The sequence below is a fragment of the Poeciliopsis prolifica genome, unplaced genomic scaffold (genome assembly GCF_027474105.1).
Source record: "Poeciliopsis prolifica strain line A6 unplaced genomic scaffold, Auburn_PproV2 SCAFFOLD083, whole genome shotgun sequence".
Classification (NCBI taxonomy): domain Eukaryota; kingdom Metazoa; phylum Chordata; class Actinopteri; order Cyprinodontiformes; family Poeciliidae; genus Poeciliopsis; species Poeciliopsis prolifica.
In genome coordinates, this window is record NW_026562458.1 from 1,229,527 (window position 1) to 1,249,297 (window position 19,771).

Below are 19,771 nucleotides of genomic sequence, written 5' to 3' on the forward strand. Positions count from 1 at the left end.
TTACTAATAATATCTGAACTATGACCCCCGACTCCAACACTGCCCAACCGTGGTAGAGATTTAAAGAGGAGCTGCAAAAGCAAATGAGGTGGATCAGCAGAGCTGATGGTGTCAATCAGGAGAAATATCATCTTAATCAACTAGTTAATGATTAATCGTTTAATAAATTAGAGAATCAGGCTCTGAAAAGAATAATTTACTGGAAACCAGCAAATTCAACACAATAATTCAGTCAAAACTCTTAAAAATACACAAATTACACATTATGCATTTAAGATAAAAAAACAATTTTTACAGAAGAAGTTGTGTGTAAAAATGTTTTAATTAAAACTCCTGCAGTGGCTGTTTGGCTTCACCTGGTTCAAATTTGATTAAAAAAAGAAAGAAATTATTTATCACCTTTTGCTGCGTAGCAATTAATCTGTAATTGTATCTTTTCTTTCAGCATTTGAATGTAAATATGCAGAATGTGTCCATTTTTCAATCTGACCAGCTGAACGATGAGCCACGTTGCTGCTCAGGTGTTCTCACCTGGATTGAGGTTCTGATCTTCTAATCTGTTTATCTCTGCTCTGCAGCCGCGCTCCAAACTGGACTCTGGTCTAATCTCCACCAGAACATCGGCTAATGCCGTTGCATAACGGTTCATCTTCCCGAGCTTCCAGGGAGTGAAACCGTTTCCTGCCACACGCCTGACCTCCGACTGGATGAATATCCCACCTTATGATGATTTAAAAACATGAAACTCAGGCAGAACCAGAAGCTTTTGTGTGTTTCGGTTCAAATGTGGCGGGTCAGAGTTGAGCTCAAACAGGATTAGCGATCATGGACACCATCTTGGCCGCCGTCCTGTTCTGGAGCGGTGAGGAGGCGTGGCCTGTGGGTCGTCTCAGCCTCCTCCTCCTCACCTGTCTGCCGCGTGTTGAGTCAACAGTCTGCAGCTCTCTGTTGCAGAGGAAGCAGGTGGAGGCGGCGATGCTCTGACCTCAGCATGTCGGCAGGTTCTGGTTCTCTGGGTCCGTCTGGAACGGACTGTTGGGAGAGGACTACGTCCGCGGCCATGTTCTGAAGAAGACGGGCGTTTTGGACAGCTGGTGAGATCTTTATTTTTAATCTGGTTGCAGAAACTTGTCCTAATAGAAGCCAGTGTGAGATTATTAATGGATCTGAATCCAGAAATAAAGACGCTACAAACTGTTCCTTTATGGACTGGTGATGCTAATTGGCATCATACCCATTCTGTTATGAATACATCCAAGATGGTGTGTAAATACTCTCTTTAGTGGTTGATACATTTTCCTCTGGGATTATATTAGAAGTGCGTTGATGCCACCTAGTGGTCGGAGAGTGAATTACATAGAGTTCTGATTAAAATCAGTAAATGAGAACTAGATGGTGCAATAAAATATATATTTTATTGCTTTCTTCCACATATTCTATATTAAAATAAACAACATCAATATTCCAAAAGTTATTTCTAATTTTGGGTTTGATGCATTTTAGCAACAATCGGCAACTAAGGACCAAAAAGCTGAGCTCATTGGTGATGAGCTCATCACCATTGGTGGATGGGATGTTCAAATCATTTTTTAGTCAATTAAGATCTGATTGACAGGAAAACACAAGTCATTTTATGTTTTAATAAAACTTTCAGGCTGTTTTGAAGTAAAATAAATGTGTGGTTTAAGACTTTTGCACGGCTCTGGGGTCGTTGACTCCTCCTGTGTGTGTGTTTGGCAGCGATGCCTGGAAGCCAGTACCAGCTGACCCGCACCAGGCTGAGCCACAGCCTGTACAGCCTGACGGACAGCTCTGACGGCGGCCATGAGGACGAGCGGCCCGACGACTCGCTGCGCCTCACGCCGCTGCAGAAGCTAACGGCGGCCATGTGCAAAGACGAGAAGACCGTCAAGGAGCTGATCATCGGCCGCAGGGTGGGCTTCTACAAGGTCAGAGGGGAGATCGGCTACGGGACGTTCTCCAGGGTCAAGCTGGCGTTCCACGCCCTGACCAAAGGTACCATCAGAACCTCACCTGGTGATCCCACTCATCACTGCAGAGCTTGGATACATTAGCTATTAGCATCTTCATATTGTACGTTAGCCTCTTGAACTTCAAGATGGCTGCCATTTCTAACCAATTCTTCCCTTGAAATGTTCCCAGATTGAATATTTTAGATGAATTTTGTCAGTTTGTTTCTTTCTTCATAATCAGTTTTTCTGATTTTGCTGCATATTAATAATTTTCAACTTTGGGAATAAGTTTAAACATCATGTGACAGTCGACTTAATGGTTAGAATTAGCTTCTGCTAACTTTTATGTGCGCAGCTGTTTAGCGTTAGCTTTCACAAAGATTTTGTATGTGGTTAGCATTAGCTAGCTAGCTCAGAGTATAGGGTTAAACAGTTAGTTAGTGAAGCTACCTCTCCGGTTAGCTGTGTTCACCACTGGCGATAGCTACTGTGTTGTGCATTAAAACCATGTTGTGCATTAAAACCATGGCAGCCATTTTGAAAAATGTCCACCAGTAAACAAAACAAGATGAAGAAAAAATTTCTGATTTTATTGTTGAAAACATGTAGCTTACGAAACACATTCATCTATTTATCAATTTTAGAGCAGAAAAGTAATTTTTAATGACAACCATGGCGGCCATCTTGAAAGTTTACATTTCTGCTCACAGACAAAGTGGCTCTGAAGATCCTGGACCGGACGCGGCTGGACGCCCAGGCCCAGCGGCTGCTGTCCAGGGAGATCAGCAGCATGGAGAGCCTGCAGCACCCCAACGTGATCCGGCTGTACGAGGTGGTGGAGACGCCCAGCCGCCTCTTCCTGGTGCTGGAGTACGCCGGAGGAGGGGATCTGCACAACCGGATCTGCACCGAGGGGAAGCTGAGCGACAACGCCAGCAAGATCACCTTCGCCCAGATCCTCTCTGCCGTCAAATACATGGTGGCCGAATCTTCAGAGCAAAACATAAAAGCAGTGATTATTGTTTATTCTGGAGATTTTATCGTCCAACCAGTTCTGACCCGTCGGTCTTTTCCCCTCCAGCACAACTTGAACATCATCCACCGCGACCTGAAAGCCGAGAACGTTCTGTTCACCTCCGCCGGCTGCGTCAAAGTGGCCGACTTCGGCTTCAGCACGCGCGTGGCGAGCCGCGGCAGCGCGCTGGACACGTTCTGCGGCTCGCCGCCGTACGCCGCCCCGGAGCTGTTCCGGGACGACAGCTACCTGGGCCCGCCGGTGGACGTCTGGGCCATGGGGGTCCTGCTGTTCTTCATGGTCACCGGCAGCATGCCGTTCCGGGCCGACACCATGGGCAAGCTGCGGCGCTGCATCATGGAGGCCAGCTACGCCGTCCCGCCCTGGGTGCCGGGCCCCTGCCAGCGGCTCATCAGGGGCATCCTGAAGCCGGTCGCCGCCGAGCGCTACGCCGTCGACCAGATGCTGGGCTGCGATTGGCTGCTGCCCGTGGAGTTCCCCTGGGCGCTGGCGCCGCCGGAGCCGCCCGGCCCGCTGCAGAGCCTGCTGGAGTCGGAGCGCGGGAACCCGGAGGACGAGGAGGTGGAGGAGGAGGTGCGCAGCGCCCTGGAGGAACTGGGCTTCACCGCCGAACACCTGAGAAACCACCAGCTGACGGACAGCCGCAGCCCCGTCACCGGCGTCTACCGCATCCTGCTGCACCGCACGCAGAAGAGGTGGGGCTGCGACTCGCCGCCTGTGGTCCGCGGCATGGTGAGGGACCCCAAGAGGGAGGGGCTGCGGGCCTACAGGGGCCTCAGGCACACCTCCAAGTTCTGTGTGCTGTCATAACGGACCGCGACGGGTCGGCCTGTGGCCCAATCACATCATTCTGAAAAACCAGAGTTTAGTCTTTAAATCCAGACTCAGCCCCACCTCAACGTTTACCTGGATATGTCTGCAAACAGATGCACAACAGCACAGCTTTGAAAAGCAGAAGTGGAGCCTCCTGCACAGCCCATTGCCTGGACCAATCATGTCTTTCTAGACGCCAAGAAAAGAATTGCCAAAAAACGGCTGAGTGTTTTATTGTTCTGGTTTGTTTTTATTTGAGACCCAAATGGACGAAGGAAACTTTCATCATCTCCCCTTTAGCAGCTTCAACTTCACAGACTCACGTTTTACACTCCGAGTTCAGCGCTGGAAACTTTTCTGTTATTCATATGAAAGTGCCTGAAAAACGAGAAATAAAATGACTGAGGTGAAAGGTGTTTTTTTTGTTTTGCTTGAATTTCCTGACGTTCCCATAAAAACAGCTTGAAGGACATCGTCAGTTGTTAGCGCGCTTTGCTAATCTGCCTCCTTTGCTATTGCTGCTCCGCATTTAATCTGTTGTCTAATCGTACCATCAGAAAGTAGCAGTTCGGCTAAAATGCTGACCAGCTGTGAGGTTGTGTAAAAAAAAAAAAAAGTCAATTTCTGAGATCTATCTGAACATTTCTAAGTTTCAAACATTTCAATTGGTTTCAAGAAATAAACGTTTGGAAATTTGTGAAACCTTAACTTTTTATTTCCTATAAAACTCCTGAGTATCTTGCAAATGTTTCCAAACTGAGAGGATTTTTTTCCCTCCTATGGACCTTTTGATATGATGCAAAAGTTTATTTCTAGAAAAAAAAAACAGGTTGATAATTTCCAAATCAACTTATCAAACTTGGGAATTTTCTTTTATAATGTGGCGTCATGAAAATGAGGAATATCCAGCAAAACTTGAAGCTTCATTCTGTGTTTTTCCAGCCTGACTGGTGGGAGCAGGGGCCCCTGAGGGCCCCAAGCGTCTGAGCTGTTTACTGTCACACAGTTGGTGAAAGTTTGGTAAACGCCAGCAGCTGGCCGACCCTCCCTCCTGGTGTGGCTTTCTCCCCTCTGGGTCCGCCCACCTGACCCCGCCGACCCCGAGCGGCAGATGGCGCGGCGCGGCCCGGAGACATCTGCGGCCCAGACAAAGGGCCCTCTGTGCGGAGCGGCTATTGTGTGGAGCCGCATAGAGATGCAGATGAAGGCGCTGATCCGTGAAGAACGAAGCTTCATTCATCCAGCAGCGAAAATGAAAACCAGAAATTCAGCTTCAAGGATTTTATTCAGTATTTTCACTGACAGAACTATCATTTCTAACAAGTTTAAAACATGTCAGGTATTTTTACAGTGTAGTCAAGCTAATTGTCCAATAAGTGAAATCAGAAGCTTTAAAGGTTTAACTACGCAAAAAAAAAAATTTATAAGCTTTGCATTTTAAGTCAAAATAAGCAAAAATGCAGCTTAAATAACTTCAGATTAATTAATTTACATCAGAATTGCAGGTATAAAAACATTTTGTTCCAAATATTTCTTTTCTAGTCTTCAGAATGAAATTAACTAAAAACATTAAACTAATCAAAAACAGCTACAATCTCATTTTATCCTGGTTAAATTGTTTCAAATTATATTTTCATTTACATCAGAATTCATTATTTTTTTATTAATGTTTTCATCAATAATTTAATTTGTCATTTTCTAAAGTGAAACCTTTAGATTAGACTTCTCAATTAATTTTTGTCATCGTTAAACTTCTAAAGTGAAACCTTTAGAGAATTAAGACAATTCTGGAAAGTGGGAAACATTTGCGCCGACTGCAACTGCTGCCATGTTGCTCAGCCGAAGACGAACATCTGAAAAGTCTCTTTCCAAGATGGCCGCTTCTTCCTCAGCACCGCTTCTTCTCCTGCTGCGCGTGCTTCTCCGTGGCGACGTTCCGCTCCGCGGGAACCGCGGGTCGCAGAACTCGCCTCTTCTCCTCCCTCTCCAAACCTCATCCGCACAAAGAATGAGGGTCGACGGTGAGCCGCCCCCCGCCGCGTGCCCGGCCTCGTTCGCAGAAAGAACCAGGCTCATCTTGGCACGGGGACCCGCGGGGGGCCACAGGGGGCGGCGGCGCCCGGGCCTGCCGGCTCCTCAGGAGCGCCCGGGAATAGAACCGGAACCGTCCCGGTCGGGACGAGGATCTCCAGGTGTGAAGGGATCAGGCGGAGAGCCGGGTCAGCGCTCGGGGAGGCTGATCTCAGGAACCCAGTCGTTCAGCCGCCGGCTCTCCTCGCAGAACAGCTGCAGCTTCTCCAGAGCCGGGTCCTCCCAAGACCCGTCGGCCGGGTTCTGTTGGAGCCACAGGAGGAGCGTTAGCAGGGAAACTGAGCTGAGCAGGGCCAGAGCCACGACTCTCACAACGGGGCCAGAAATCAAGCAACAAATGGACTATAATGCCATGAGGATCATAATTTTACATGTTTGGAAAACAAATGTAAACAATCAAACATGGATAGAAATTTAAAAAATATATTTTGGACTAATAATTTTTCTAAGTTGAAGACAAAAGGTAAGTTTATTAAAATGTCTCCAACCCAGTCTCTTTTTTCAGTGTAAAAATGAAACATATTCTGTAGTTGCAGCTCATTTTCTCCTGTTTTATTATGAGTCAGAGCATTGCAGCCCCCCGGAGCCCACCCCGTCGTTCCGCCCCTGCTCGTACCGTGATGAGGACGCAGTGCGCGTCTTCCTGCTTGTCTCCCACGATGGCGGCCAGACGCTGCGTGTCGCTGACTCTGACGATGCTGATGTCGTTGTCGAAGCAGAAGGACTGGATGAGGGTGAAGTGGATCTGCAGGGCCACGTCCCACTGGAACTGCTCGTCCGTGGCCAGGACGCAGAACGACACGCTGTCCGGGTCTCTGTGGACGCAAAGAAAAAACCGGGTCAGACCGGGTCGGGAACCGAACCGAACCGAGCCTCAGCGGGTCTCCAGACTTACAGGTTCATGACTTTTGCGCTTTCATAAACTCCCACGGTGAGACACTGGTTCTCTTTAGCCGAGACCAGAACTTCCTCCAGCTGCGCCTGCGCACTGAGCGCGCTCTGCGGGCTTCTGGATCAGAACCTCTTCAAAGGTCATGTTGCAGGCGGTGAGGATGAGGATATTCCGGGAGGAGGAAGAGCGTTTGGAGCGCAGCGGCTCCACGCAGCGGCTCTTATAGACCCGCAGCTCGTGGCGCAGAGAAAGCGGCGCGAGCTGATTGGCTGCGGCTGAAAGGCGCATTGATGTGCTAATGCTTTTGTCACACTTTGGCTCGTGGCAGATTGATGGGGTCACGCGCTCCCCTCCTGCGCGGAACAAAAGGAAAATATTTAGGTTTCAAGTTTTAAAGCAGCTTCACTTTCCCACTTCATGCACTGAAAAAAACCACAAATAAAACCAATTCATGTGAAAACTGCTGTCCGAAAAACCAACCAAATCTTTGCATCGATGACGTCAAACACAAGGAAAATATGAAGTTTGTGCAGAATGTGAGCAGATTAAAGTGTTAGTGTTTGCAGAAATCTTGTGATGCATTTATAAAATTCACAAAAATAAAACATTTTCTGTCACTTTTAAGCTGTTGCTGTTTTGCTGGTTGCAGTTGCAGCATCTCCTGGTTTCACGCGTTTGTTGCTCAGATGCAGCCGGAAGTGGGAAGCCCCGCCCCCACGCCGCGGCGCAGGTGGACCGGACCATCTGTGGACCGTAAAACCAGCAGCATTGTTTCCACAGAAGCCCCAACTTTTATTACCCCCCCCCCTACCCCTCATTACCCCCATTACCCCCCTCCTCCTCTTATCGCCTCCATACAAATGGAAATGCGCAGCGCGTGCCAGAACTGAGCAAACTGCGCGTGGCTCATCAGCTGTTAATCCACATCATCAGGTTTTGTTTTAATTTGCTTTAAGGATCCAAACTTTAAATCAAACTTCAGTAAAAAAAAAATCAAGTGAAACTGGATCCTTCAGGATTTCAGAGTAAAGATCCATTTTCTCAATAAACTGAATTTCAAGATGCACTTTATCCTGATTTCACTTTCACGCCAGTTTGGGCACCAATAGCGCAAATTCTGCCCCTCTTCTAATTTGCATCCATTCAGTGAAACCCGCATCTCGCCTGCTGCCGCATGAATAGCTGCGGAGGGGCGCACAGGTTGGCGCTGATGGATTCAGCGCCATTGTTCTGCGGCAGATGGAGAACTGTCGCTATGAGCGGAGGGGGTCGCGGTTTGACCCGCAGAGCCTGCGGCGGTTCGGCCCGCTTTGTCTGCGATCCTGCAAATTCTGCAGCCTGTTGTCTGATGAAGTTGAAAGTCCAAACGAACCGAACCGCCTGGATCCGCTTCAGTCTGAGGTGAAACATGTCAGATCTGCTGCAGGTACAACAGATATAACAAAAATTAATTATTGTCGCCACTTTAGTGGCATAAAACTCAACATGCAAACATGCATAAACATGTTTATTCGCATTTTTGTGAAACTAAAAGATATAAAATGTTATTTTCCGCCTTTGCTTGGCGCCCCAAGTGTGGCGCCCATATTCAGCCAAACTGCTTCACTTTCTCCTGAAAAGGTTTTTATTGCTAAATATGAATAAACTTTGTGATATGCTGATCGGTTCTGGAGGCGCGTGCACATCCAACCGCAGCTTTTGTTCCGTTTGCGCCTCTGATCTGCTGGAGTTGCGGCGCCGCAGCTTTTGCTGCGGCTGCGGGTTGTTGGACCAGCAGGTGCTGCTTTGTCCGCCGCCCCCCCACTCGTGGACAGATGGTGACCCTCCACGGCGCTGATAAAGGCAGGTCAGAGCACGTGACCAGCCGCCCACAGATGCCACGCGCCCGGACTGAGCAGCGGCGCGTGGCACTTCCTGATCCTCACAGGGAGAAAACACGCTGTGGAAAGACCCACGGAGATGTTACCGTGGAAACTGTCATCACTTTATTTGAAGCTGAAAACGCCTCCACCAGCAGGGGGCGCTGATCATAGAGATACACCCACAATAAATCAGTTCATTTGTGTCAAACATTTCAAATAGATTCACATCATAAACACTAAATATAATAGAAATGTTTCACATCAGATCATTGATTCAGTTCTTATGTATCAATATCAGATCAATATCAGGTTTAGTCCAGATTTAGTTTGTTCCAGATTTGTGGTGCATAGAAGCTGAATGCTGCTTCTCCGTGTTCGGTTCTGGTTCCTTTTATACCAGAACCAGAAGATCTGGGAGGTCTGGATCCAACAGCAGATCTTTAATATGCAGTTAGTTTATAAATTACTGAACAGAACCAGTTTCGGGTCGTCTCTGGGCTCCAGCTTCCTGGTTTTAGTCAGGCCAGCAGCTGCTGCATTCTGGATCCGGTGCAGCCGGATTGATGTTAGACACGGATTGACTGGAGATGAACTCTCAGACGAGTTTCTCTGGATCTCACCGAGACATCAGTCTGGAGATAGAAGGCCGACTTTGTAAATGTCTTTATGTGACTCTGAAGGTTCAGGTCAGAGTTCAGCACAAGTTTCAGGCCTGATCGCTAGTTTATATATATATATAGTATATATATTTGTCAAAGTTAAGAAAAGTTATGGCTTCAAACTCAACTTTGATAAAAAGAAGAGTTTTCACCATTTTTCACTCTTTTTTGTTAAATGTCAGAAACAAAAGAATGAAAAGTTATTTAAAAAGAAGTGAGAAAACTAAATATTTTGTTTTGTATTCCAACAATCAGGTGATAGAAGACTGACTTTACAATCGTCTCTATGTGTGTCTGCAGGTTCAGGCTGTAATAACTGACTGGATTGTTCTTTAGATCCAGAGATATTCAGTTTGTTTCCATAAAAGCTGGAGAAAGTTTTTTTTCTTGTTAGATTGATCATGTCGGAGCTTCAGCTGCATGAATAACTTCGTTTTTATCTAAACCCTTTTGGACACGAGGCAAGTGATTTTCTGAGTTTTCTAAAGGCAGGCGTCCCTCAGGGCGGGGAGGGGTCGCAGCAGCTTGTTGCTTTTGTCCTGAAGGGAACCAATCAGGCGATGAACGCGTGCCGGCTCCGCCGTATAAAAGCCCACAGACTCTTTTAGGAAGCACAAATTATTTCCTCTTCACGTTCTGAGCTCAACAAACCATGAAGTCTCCTGGAAAGTCCTTGCAGGAAGTTCTGGTCTGCGCTCAGAGCGAACACCGCCTCACTGTTGGCGTCTATGAAAGTGCAAAGATCATGACAGAGTGAGAAAACGTTTTGCTTTTTCATGCTTTCATGTGTGAGTTTGTCTCAGCAGCTGCTAACAGGAAGAGCGTTTTGCGTCCACAGAGACCCGGACAGCGTGTCGTTCTGCGTCCTGGCCACGGACGAGCAGTTCCAGTGGGACGTGGCCCTGCAGATCCACTTCACCCTCATCCAGTCCTTCTGCTTCGACAACGACATCAGCATCGTCAGAGTCAGCGACACGCAGCGTCTGGCCGCCATCGTGGGAGACAAGCAGGAAGACGCGCACTGCGTCCTCATCACGGTACGAGCAGGGGCGGAACGACGGGGTGGGCTCCGGGGGGCTGCAATGCTCTGACTCATAATAACACAGGAGAAAATGAGCTGCAACTACAGAATATGTTTCATTTTTACACTGAAAAAAGAGACTGGGTTGGAGACATTTTAATAAACTTACCTTTTGTCTTCAACTTAGAAAAATTATTAGTCCAAAATATATTTTTTTAAATTTCTATCCATGTTTGATTGTTTACGTTTGTTTTCCAAACATGTAAAATTATGATCCTCATGGCATTATAGTCCATTTGTTGCTTGATTTCTGGCCCCGTTGTGAGAGTCGTGGCTCCGGCCCTGCTCAGCTCAGTTTCCCTGCTAACGCTCCTCCTGTGGCTCCAACAGAACCCGGCCGACGGGTCTTGGGAGGACCCGGCTCTGGAGAAGCTGCAGCTGTTCTGCGAGGAGAGCCGGCGGCTGAACGACTGGGTTCCTGAGATCAGCCTCCCCGAGCGCTGACCCGGCTCTCCGCCTGATCCCTTCACACCTGGAGATCCTCGTCCCGACCGGGACGGTTCCGGTTCTATTCCCGGGCGCTCCTGAGGAGCCGGCAGGCCCGGGCGCCGCAGCCCCCCGGGCCCACCTGGGCCCCCGTGCCAAGATGAGCCTGGTTCTTTCTGCGAACGAGGCCGGGCACGCGGCGGGGGGCGGCTCACCGTCGACCCTCATTCTTTGTGCGGATGAGGTTTGGAGAGGGAGGAGAAGAGGCGAGTTCTGCGACCCGCGGTTCCCGCGGAGCGGAACGTCGCCACGGAGAAGCACGCGCAGCAGGAGAAGAAGCGGTGCAGAGGAAGAAGCGGCCATCTTGGAAAGAGACTTTTCAGATGTTCGTCTTCGGCTGAGCAACATGGCAGCAGTTGCAGTCGGCGCAAATGTTTCCCACTTTCCAGAATTGTCTTAATTCTCTAAAGGTTTCACTTTAGAAGTTTAACGATGACAAAAATTAATCTTGAGAAGTCTAATCTAAAGGTTTCACTTTAGAAAATGACTAAATTAAATTATTGATGAAAACATTTAAACAGTCATTGAATAAAATTTGTACGAAAAAGTTCCTGCAATTCTGATGTAAATTATAAAATGTTAATTTTAAACAATTCAACCAGGAAAAAATTAAATATTAGGTGATTGCAAATTAGAGACAATTACTTGTTATTCTGCCTTATTTTGATCCAGTTCGGAATATTTTTAATTCTGTAAAAGTTTCATGTTTAAACTGTGATAGAAACAATGTTTCTCTAAAATATTGTCTTTAAAAAGGTTCACAAAATGGTTTAAAATTCATTTGAAGTAAAGAAATTTGGTGAATAAAATTCTGAAGAAAATGAAACTTTTGATCTAAAACTCATGAATTCAAAACGACATGAAAAATGGAGAATGCAACTTCAGTTTTACTCAAAAATGTGTTAAAGTTGTTTATTCTCTATTGTTGTTTTGTGTGATTCAATAAAACTTTGATTTGCTCACCGGCTCTTCTTTTTTTACAACTAAGTTAAATTGAATTATTTTAATCTGTTTTTGTGGTTATAAACTTTTTCCTGCTGCTTTAGTTTCACATTTTAAGTGTTTTTTCTTTATCATTTTGTTTTTTCTAGTTGATTCTAGTTTTTTTACCCATCATGCTTCAGATCTACTACGGCTGTAAGACACCAATGCACTAATCAGAACTACGTTGCAAATAAATGAGAATCTGTTCATTTTAAAAGGGGAAACAGTCCTTTAAATGAGTCCTTTAAATCGACCAGTTTCGTGACGCGGTGAAAAGCGTGGAGGCGGCCGTGTGCCGGGCACCAGCCGGCTGCCGTTCATGCATTCAGAGCCTAATCCTGGCTAACAGCAAGTCAGCAGAAACATGAAGTCAGCGTTACATCACCTCACTAAGCTGCACACTTAAAGGGACAGTTCCTCTTTTCTAATCTGATTGTGTAACAGGAGCTTGACATCTGGGAGGGAGCGCTTAGCGTTCAGCTACAGATTCCTGTTTAACCTCGAGACAAAGCTGCTCCTCCTGAACTCTGATCAACCTGTAATGGCCTTTGACCTTTAGCCTTTAGCTGCTGCTGCTCAACACAAAGAACCAGCAGCAGATGGAAACGATGGGCTACGGGAGTCTCTGCTGGACCGAAACATCTAAAAAACACCAAACAGAAACTCAAACTGGACAGGATCTGACCTTTACTCTCCTTTGCATTCGTATGTTTATCATGCTTCATCCACAAACATTTTGTTTATGTCATAAATCATTAGCAATTTTAGAAAAAAAAACACCAAAATGCATCTGTGTTGCAGCCCAAACAAGTTTTCTATTGCATGTTTCTGAAATTCTGTGCAACATCACAACAGCAAACATAGCAATGGAAGTTATGCTAGCAAGTTAACTTAGCATAGCTTCCGTTTTAGCATCAGAACTATTTTAGCATACCTCCAGTTGTGGCTTTTTGTTGACACTTCTGGGCTACCGTAGAATGGATTTACTTACACAAAAACCTCTATGCATCCTGTGTAACAGTTTGAATGTGAATGCTTTTGCACGTCTGTTTCAGATGAATTACAGTGCAGAAAAACAGCCTTTCAGATATTTACTGTCTGCTAGCTATGCTAATGTCTCCTGCTCTCATTCCAGACGTGTGTCGACACAAACCGGCTCCTCCGCCAGCAGCTGCTGATTCCCGGCTCTCATAATGAACCTGGTCACTAATTACATTAACAAACCCGACTGCACTCAGCCGGGAGGGTCAGAGTGGAACAACTGGCACTTTCACTGCTCCAGCAATTCATGCAAAAATGTCATTTTTTCAAAGCAGAAGTCAAATTTTAGGACTTTTACTTGTATCTTTGAAGTTTATAGTACACTGCAAAAACAGACCTTTTAGTCCAGTTTCTAGTGCAAATATCTTGAATTAAGTTGAAATAAGAAAATAAATTGTTTTAAGTAAATTCCTTAATATTGATGGAAAAGTTTTATTTATTGTGCTTAAATTTTAATTGCAACAAAAGCTACAATGGAGGAAGATATGCTAAAACAGAAGTTATGTTACGTTATACGACTATTTTCTCTTAATAGTTTATTCTCGTAATTTCATGTTTATTTCCTCAGTGGCCCCAACACCCCAATCCTAACTTTTTTCTAATTCTTCAGAGAATAAATTGCACCATAACTCCAAACAGGAGAGCTGCTTTGAGGCAGTTTTATGATATTCTTTGTTTGTGCAACTCTCCAAAAATAAAAGTCTCAGAAAAAGCTGCAGGCAGCCTCATGAATGGACACAAAGAGCAGAAAGCAGTGTGGGAGGGGCGCGTCGCCTCTCCTTTGTGGGGAATAATGGCGCCGTCCTGGAGCAGCTGCTGCTGCTGCAGGCTGACCAGGACATTTGAGACGGATCCTTTCACCCAAAACAAAGTCTGGAGCCCAGAGTGAGCGGAGGAGGCGCAACAAAAGGCACGCTTAGGCAGGACAGCATGGCGTTCACTCCCCATTCAGCAACAGGAGGGGGAGGGGGGAGGGATCGCAGCTTTAGAAGTTGACAGGAGTCACAAAGGTCCACCATATGGACGCAGGGACATCATCTGGTCAGGAAGCACTGAAAGGAAGACAGAACAGCCAATCAGAGTTCAGCTCTGATCATCTGCTCTGCCCGGCAACAAGAACTGGATTCTGATTGGCTGCTGCGGTGGGACACTTCCTGGTTGGCCTGATTGATGCTGAAGATGTAACTGACTTTATAAAACCAATCCTAAAGTTATTTTTTTAATGTTTTGTAAAGTCAAAAAATGCTTTTAAGCTGACAAAAAAAAAAAAAAAAAAAAAAAAAAATCACATTGGCTTAATGTATTGCCTGAATATTATTATAAAAGTATCGCATATTATTAATAGTTATATACAATAGTGTGTGAAGGACATTGTATACAGAAGAACAGTTACTTTCCACCAAATATCTATTTTTCTAGAAAACAAAATGATGTTTCTTAGTTTACAAGTTGCAAACTTTAGACATTTGAAACTTAAAATTTCCAAAAGTTAAACATTTTTTACATTTTTAAACCCACAAAACATATATATAGAAAAAACATTTTAAAATTATGTGTGAAGTTGAATCTTTCAATGACTTTTTAAAAAAGTACTTTAATACAAATACAAACTCCTGCGCCTTTTGTGAGTCAAACATTAAAACAGAACTTTAATTCCAGTTTAATAAATGTGACATGGAAATATTTTGAAAACTGGATCTTGATAATTTAATCCTGGCTACAGTTTTTTAAATCCACAAATGTTTTTTTTTATTTCTTTTTTTAGAAATCCCCATTTAAAAAAAAAACAAAAAAACAAACAAAAAAAAAAACAACAAAAAAAAAAACAACAAAAACAACAACACAGAACTACTTATAAGCATAAAATATAACAGTTAAACATCAGAGACCTGATAAGATGTGAAACAGCTCCACCTGGTGGAGATGTGTGGTAACAACAATCAGATTTCTGATATGAAGCAGAAGATAAAAGTAGCAGCTAATTAAATCACTTTGATGTCTGAAACACAAAGGTGCAACAATAATGCAAAAAATAAAAAAATAATAAAGAAGGAACCAGGAATAATTTTTCAATGGATTCATAGCAAATCGATCAACATCACCAGCTGAAACTGACTTCATAGAAGAAATCACTGAAGCAACAGATAAACCTGCCCTAACTCCTGCACCTGTTCTCATTGATAAAACTGACTGATGACAGACAGGTAAAAAACCATATGACCACCAAAGTAACTCAAGACTTATCTAAACCCTACATATTTATACTGTGAAACACACCCACTTCCCAAACTGAAATCAATTAACTACTTAAGTGAATTATTTAGAAAACAAAATGAACACTCTGATTATAAATCAACTAGAAAAACAAACAAAATACACTAAATAATCTACACTCTAAACTTTAACTAAAAATAACAGAGAATAGCTCCAACACTGCAACAAGATTCAGTTTCTGCTGCTTCACAAACATCATGTACAGTTTATCTGAAACCTTTATGGTAACAAACTGGATGATAATCTGGATTATGAAGCTCTGATGAACCAAAGTGTTTGGAACTGAACTGAACAGAAAGTCTCTAGACCAGATTAAAATCTGCTGGGATTAACCATGGACAACATGGACTTGGATTATTATCACAGGATTTTCTGGTATTTACTGCATCATAAAAGTGATGATAGAAAGTATAAACACAGCATTGATCAGGGGAATAGTCAAAGCAACACTAATAAACACTTAGCAGGAAGTGAAAAGGTCATTTCAGATTCATTCAGTAGTTCAGTTTTATCACTCAGCAGCTAAAAATAGACGCATTAATTAAACATGTTGACATTAATTTCTGCTGTCATGGAATCAATAGTTGGAAAGTCAGAGATGAAGAGTCTCCAGATGATCAGATCATCTCCAGTTTCCTCTTTAAAACTCACAGTTTCAATCTGATCAATAAGTTTTGATTTGGATCATCAGAGCTGCTGCTTGATCACTGAGATCTTCATCGGTTCCATCTTTAAGGTTTCATTAGTGTGGAAATATGGAAACATCTTGTGAGTGAAGGTGTGTGTGAAGGTGTGTATGTGTGTTAGTATCCAGATCAGAGAAGGACAGCTTTCCTCTGTCCCAGTCCAGATTCACTCTGATCCTCTGGAGATTCTTCTGGACTGAGAGACGAGTGGAAGGAGCTGATGGAGAAAATGCTGAATATTCACCTTCATAGAACTCTATTAAGAACAATCCAGACTCTATGATTCCCTTCCTCTGAACAGATTCTTCTAACACTCCAAGTCTCCAGTATTTACTGTCTCCAACATCAACATCCCAGCTGTGGTTCCCTGAGTTAAAACATCAGAACTCAGAACAGACCAGTAATAATTAAATCTCTCTGGATTATCAGGAAGCTGCTGTTTCCCTCCTGCAGTCAAACTGGTCAGATCTTCAGACAGATGGAGTTCTTTACCAGCCGTGTTTGGGTCCAGAACCAGAGGAGTGTAGGTCACCATGGTCTCCATGTTGCTCCAGATGTTGAAGGCCAGGTTGCCCAGATGTTTGGCCTGGTCTATCAGAGCTCCTGAGGGCAGCTGTGGATCCTCCAGCAGGGGGCAGCGCTGGACTCTTTCCACTGCAGCCTTGTAGTTGTGCAGGAATGAGACGTCTTCAGCTCTCAGCTCCTCCTCTGTGGCTCTGACTGTGTCTGAAGAGCTGCTATCTCTCTGCTCAGAGCCTCCATCTTCTCCTTCATCATCCCTCTCTGCTCCTCTTCCTCCCTCAGTGCAGCCAGCCTGGCCTCCTCTTCCTCTGCTAGAAACTGATGAAGCTGCTTAAACTGCTCCCTAATCTGCCTCTGTGTGTCGGGCCTGGACCTTCAGGTGTTCTGCTGTCTGATCAAACTCCTCCTGAACTTTCTTCCTGAGCTCCAGCTTCTTCTTTAAAGGCTCCAGAGTTTCCTGAAGCTTCTTCTTGTGTTGCTGAGCAGCTTCATCAATGGGTCTGAATCTGTGCTTGGTGTGTTTTTCTGAATCTCTGCAGACGAGACACACTGGCTGCTGATGGTTCAGACAGAAGAGTTTGACTTTCGCAGAGTGCAGACTGCAGAGATCCTCTGAAGCTCTCTGCTCTCTCTGCTGTAAGAAAGTCTCACACAGATTCTTCAGAGCCAGATTACAGGGTGGAGCATCTGATGCTGATCTTTTCCGACAAACTGGACATGAGCGACCAGTTCCTCTTCTCCAGTATTTCTGCAGACACTCCTTACAGAAGCTGTGGCTGCATGACAGAAGAACCGGATCCTTAAATATCTCCAGACAGACCGGACAGCAGAGATCATTGTCTGATCTGGAAGCCATTTTGTCTCAGAGTGAAGCTGAAACCACAGCAGACAGAACGTCAAACCAGGAAGTCAGTTTCTCTCCTGTAGAAACTTTCTGAACTTACTTTCACTTTGATCTGCTTGTTGTTCCTCCTGCAGCAGTGTGTGTTCCAGTGTCTAGTTGCTCAGTTCTCTCTCTGTTCTCCTTGTTCAGTTTGATTTCAGTCGGAGACGAAGGCAGGTGTCAGAGTTCATCCTCAGGGTGTTTACTCAATCAGTTTTTCTCTCAACTGTTTCCTGCTCATTTTTTCCAAGACTTCCTGTTTGAATTCCAGTCTGGAGGCAGAGATGTGGCGCCCTCTAGAGGATTTTCTGTACATCTGCAGTTTCACACTGGCTGCTGATGTAAGAATGTGTTTTCCCTTCATTGATGATGGTAGTTTTTGGTGTTGAGTGAAATCCTGGCAAAAAGTTTTTTAATCAGAAATGTTTCGACAAAATTTGATCAATTCTGTGACATTTTTTTTCCAAACTGAAACTTTAAATCCAAATACTGTAAATGAAAACAACAATAAAATAAATCATAATAAGGTGAATAACAATAAAATCTCCTACAGTAGAAGAAATTCCCACTATTGATACCTGATGATTCTCCTCCACCAAAGCTGGCAAACAGCGACACAGACATTACTCTCTATTAAAGCCGACTGACTGGTTGCTAGTTGAAGTTTTAAGTGAAGGAGAGTCAAACTGTTATTAGAGCTCTGGAACGTGACGTCACTGATCGAGACTCAGGGATGTGAGCGCCATCTTGTGGGGCCACATGCATAACCGATTAAACCACTCTCACAGACATTTTACATTTTTGAATCCAGGTTAGTTCAAATTATTGAGCGATGGTTGGAACTTGCTGCGTTATTGGATGTAATGTCTGATCACACGACTGAAACGGTAAAAAGATGGAAAACAGACTTTGGTTTCACTGTTTTCCTGCCTGGAAACACGAGTGTCCCGGTATCAGCGGTGAGACGTCCTGATATCACCATCTCCAACATCCCAAGTTATCAACTAAATAAAAAGACAAAAGATCCTAACATTCTTGAAAAAGGAGAACACAAAAATAGCGTTATTATCAGAAACCCACCTAACTGACAATGAGCACCTTAAACTGAGGAGGAATTGGGTAGGCCAGGTGTTTTCCTCATCACATAACTCTAAGAGTAGAGGAGTTGCCATACTTATCCATCGCAGTCTTCCCTTTACATTGGAGAAAACTATGAGCGACAGTGATGGTCGATATGTTCTTATCTCAGGTTATCTTTATGGAGAACACATTTTAATAGGTTGTATTTATGGTCCAAATATATATGAGGCTGCTTTCTTCCCAAAGCGTTTGTCGAATATTGCATTGGTACATACACCATATGTTGTTCTGGGGGGATTTTAATTGCATTCATGACCCATGTGTTGACCAGTCTCCTCCTAGATTCACTACAACCTCAAGAAAAACTCTGAGATTGCGAGAGTTTTGCCAAGACTTAGAACTGTATGACACCTGGAGAGTCACTAACCCCAGAGAGAGAGATTACACTTTCTTTTCTCAACCCCATCAGACGTTCTCTCGGATTGATTTCTTCTTATCTTCGAGAATGATATTGGATGGAGTTAGAAAATGTTCAATTAGCACATGTACGATCTCCGATCACTCTCCTGTTATCCTATGTATTAGCCCCCCTTATGCTGATCCTGCTTCTCGTCACTGGAGGATGAATCCCTCTTTACTGAGCTATCCATCTTTTATTGACTATATTACAGATCAGTGGAATCTATTTATGATACTAATAAGACTCCAGATGTTGACCCCTCGTTGCTCTGGGAGTCGGCTAAAGCTTTTATTAGGGGAAGTGTCATATCATAAACCACAGCTCTGAAAAAATCCACCATTAAAGAACAATTGTGCTTAGAAAAAACAGTACAACTGTCATGCTGGATTTGAGTTTCTTTACCCTCATGCAGGTTTAGACATCGGAAGGTTTTTGGTTCAAAGATTTATTTACAGTTATTATAGAATATGTTGAGCCAAGGTTGTCCTCTGGTTTCGGGAGCGGCTGGGCGGCTCAGGTACTGCTTGGAGAGGGGAGAGGTTAGTAGGAGCGGGAGTGAGAGGATCTTGACAGGGAAGTGGAGGGAAGGGCTTACAGATCATCTGATGGAGGATTGCCGAGGAGGAGGTAGGATCCGTTGGTGCAAAGGCTCCGAGAAGGTTGCGGGCTCAGGCGGCAGACGAGAGCGTTTAGTCCGGGGCGATCGGTGTCAGTGTTCGGGTGGGCGTGGTAACTTAGCTGGATCCAGGCAGAGCATCCAAAATCTGAGAAAAAACAATAAAGATTAACTTAGTCCTTAGTCAACGTGAAGCTTGGCAAACCTTGGGATTGACTCTGACCAACAAGTGGGACCATCGAGCGATGAATGGCTGCTCCACCGCTTCTTAAGAATCCTGCAGCCGATTTCAGAAATCCGCTTCAGGTGCGTCAGCCTGCCGGAACGCTCCC

The 19,771-nt window shown here is 44.6% G+C and overlaps 3 protein-coding genes and 1 pseudogene across 3 annotated transcripts; 2 read left to right on the plus strand and 2 right to left on the minus strand.

Moving 5' to 3' along the window:
- The first annotated feature begins 661 nt into the window (after nt 1-661).
- Nucleotides 662-4,431, plus strand: nim1kb (NIM1 serine/threonine protein kinase). Its single transcript, XM_055022245.1, has 4 exons — nt 662-1,094; nt 1,741-2,016; nt 2,684-2,952; nt 3,055-4,431. Exons 2-4 carry the CDS (start codon nt 1,743-1,745, stop codon nt 3,817-3,819), a joined length of 1,308 nt encoding a protein of 435 aa, XP_054878220.1. The 5' UTR covers nt 662-1,094; nt 1,741-1,742; the 3' UTR covers nt 3,820-4,431.
- An 806-nt stretch (nt 4,432-5,237) lies between these two features.
- On the minus strand, nt 5,238-7,241 carry LOC129353037 (growth arrest and DNA damage-inducible protein GADD45 gamma-like; annotated as a pseudogene).
- A 2,721-nt stretch (nt 7,242-9,962) lies between these two features.
- Nucleotides 9,963-10,952, plus strand: LOC129353038 (growth arrest and DNA damage-inducible protein GADD45 gamma-like). The gene is made up of 3 exons (XM_055022248.1): nt 9,963-10,079; nt 10,165-10,363; nt 10,738-10,952. The coding sequence occupies exons 1-3, from the start codon at nt 9,979-9,981 to the stop codon at nt 10,849-10,851; spliced, it is 414 nt and encodes a 137-aa protein (XP_054878223.1). The 5' UTR covers nt 9,963-9,978; the 3' UTR covers nt 10,852-10,952.
- Nucleotides 10,953-11,057: 105 nt separating this feature from the next.
- Nucleotides 11,058-17,575, minus strand: LOC129353075 (E3 ubiquitin-protein ligase TRIM17-like). The gene is made up of 3 exons (XM_055022275.1): nt 17,345-17,575; nt 16,766-17,273; nt 11,058-11,196 (listed from the first exon to the last, which is right to left on the minus strand). The coding sequence occupies exons 2-3, from the start codon at nt 17,254-17,256 to the stop codon at nt 11,058-11,060; spliced, it is 630 nt and encodes a 209-aa protein (XP_054878250.1). The 5' UTR covers nt 17,257-17,273; nt 17,345-17,575.
- Between the last annotated feature and the right edge of the window lie 2,196 nt (nt 17,576-19,771).

Bases quoted from the DNA above. Each gene is read 5' to 3' on its own strand.
- LOC129353075 (XM_055022275.1), bottom strand. From the start codon at position 17,256: ATGGCTTCCAGATCAGACAATGATCTCTGCTGTCCGGTCTGTCTGGAG. The intron at 11,197-16,765 runs CCGACACACAGA...TCTCTTTCCAAG, and splicing joins GAACACCTGAAGGTCCAGGC to ATGGCCGCTTCTTCCTCTGC.
- LOC129353038 (XM_055022248.1), top strand. From the start codon at position 9,979: ATGAAGTCTCCTGGAAAGTCCTTGCAGGAAGTTCTGGTCTGCGCTCAG. The intron at 10,080-10,164 runs GTGAGAAAACGT...TTGCGTCCACAG, and splicing joins AGTGCAAAGATCATGACAGA to AGACCCGGACAGCGTGTCGT. The intron at 10,364-10,737 runs GTACGAGCAGGG...TGGCTCCAACAG, and splicing joins CGCACTGCGTCCTCATCACG to AACCCGGCCGACGGGTCTTG.
- nim1kb (XM_055022245.1), top strand. From the start codon at position 1,743: ATGCCTGGAAGCCAGTACCAGCTGACCCGCACCAGGCTGAGCCACAGC. The intron at 2,017-2,683 runs GTACCATCAGAA...TTCTGCTCACAG, and splicing joins GTTCCACGCCCTGACCAAAG to ACAAAGTGGCTCTGAAGATC. The intron at 2,953-3,054 runs GTGGCCGAATCT...TTTCCCCTCCAG, and splicing joins TCTCTGCCGTCAAATACATG to CACAACTTGAACATCATCCA.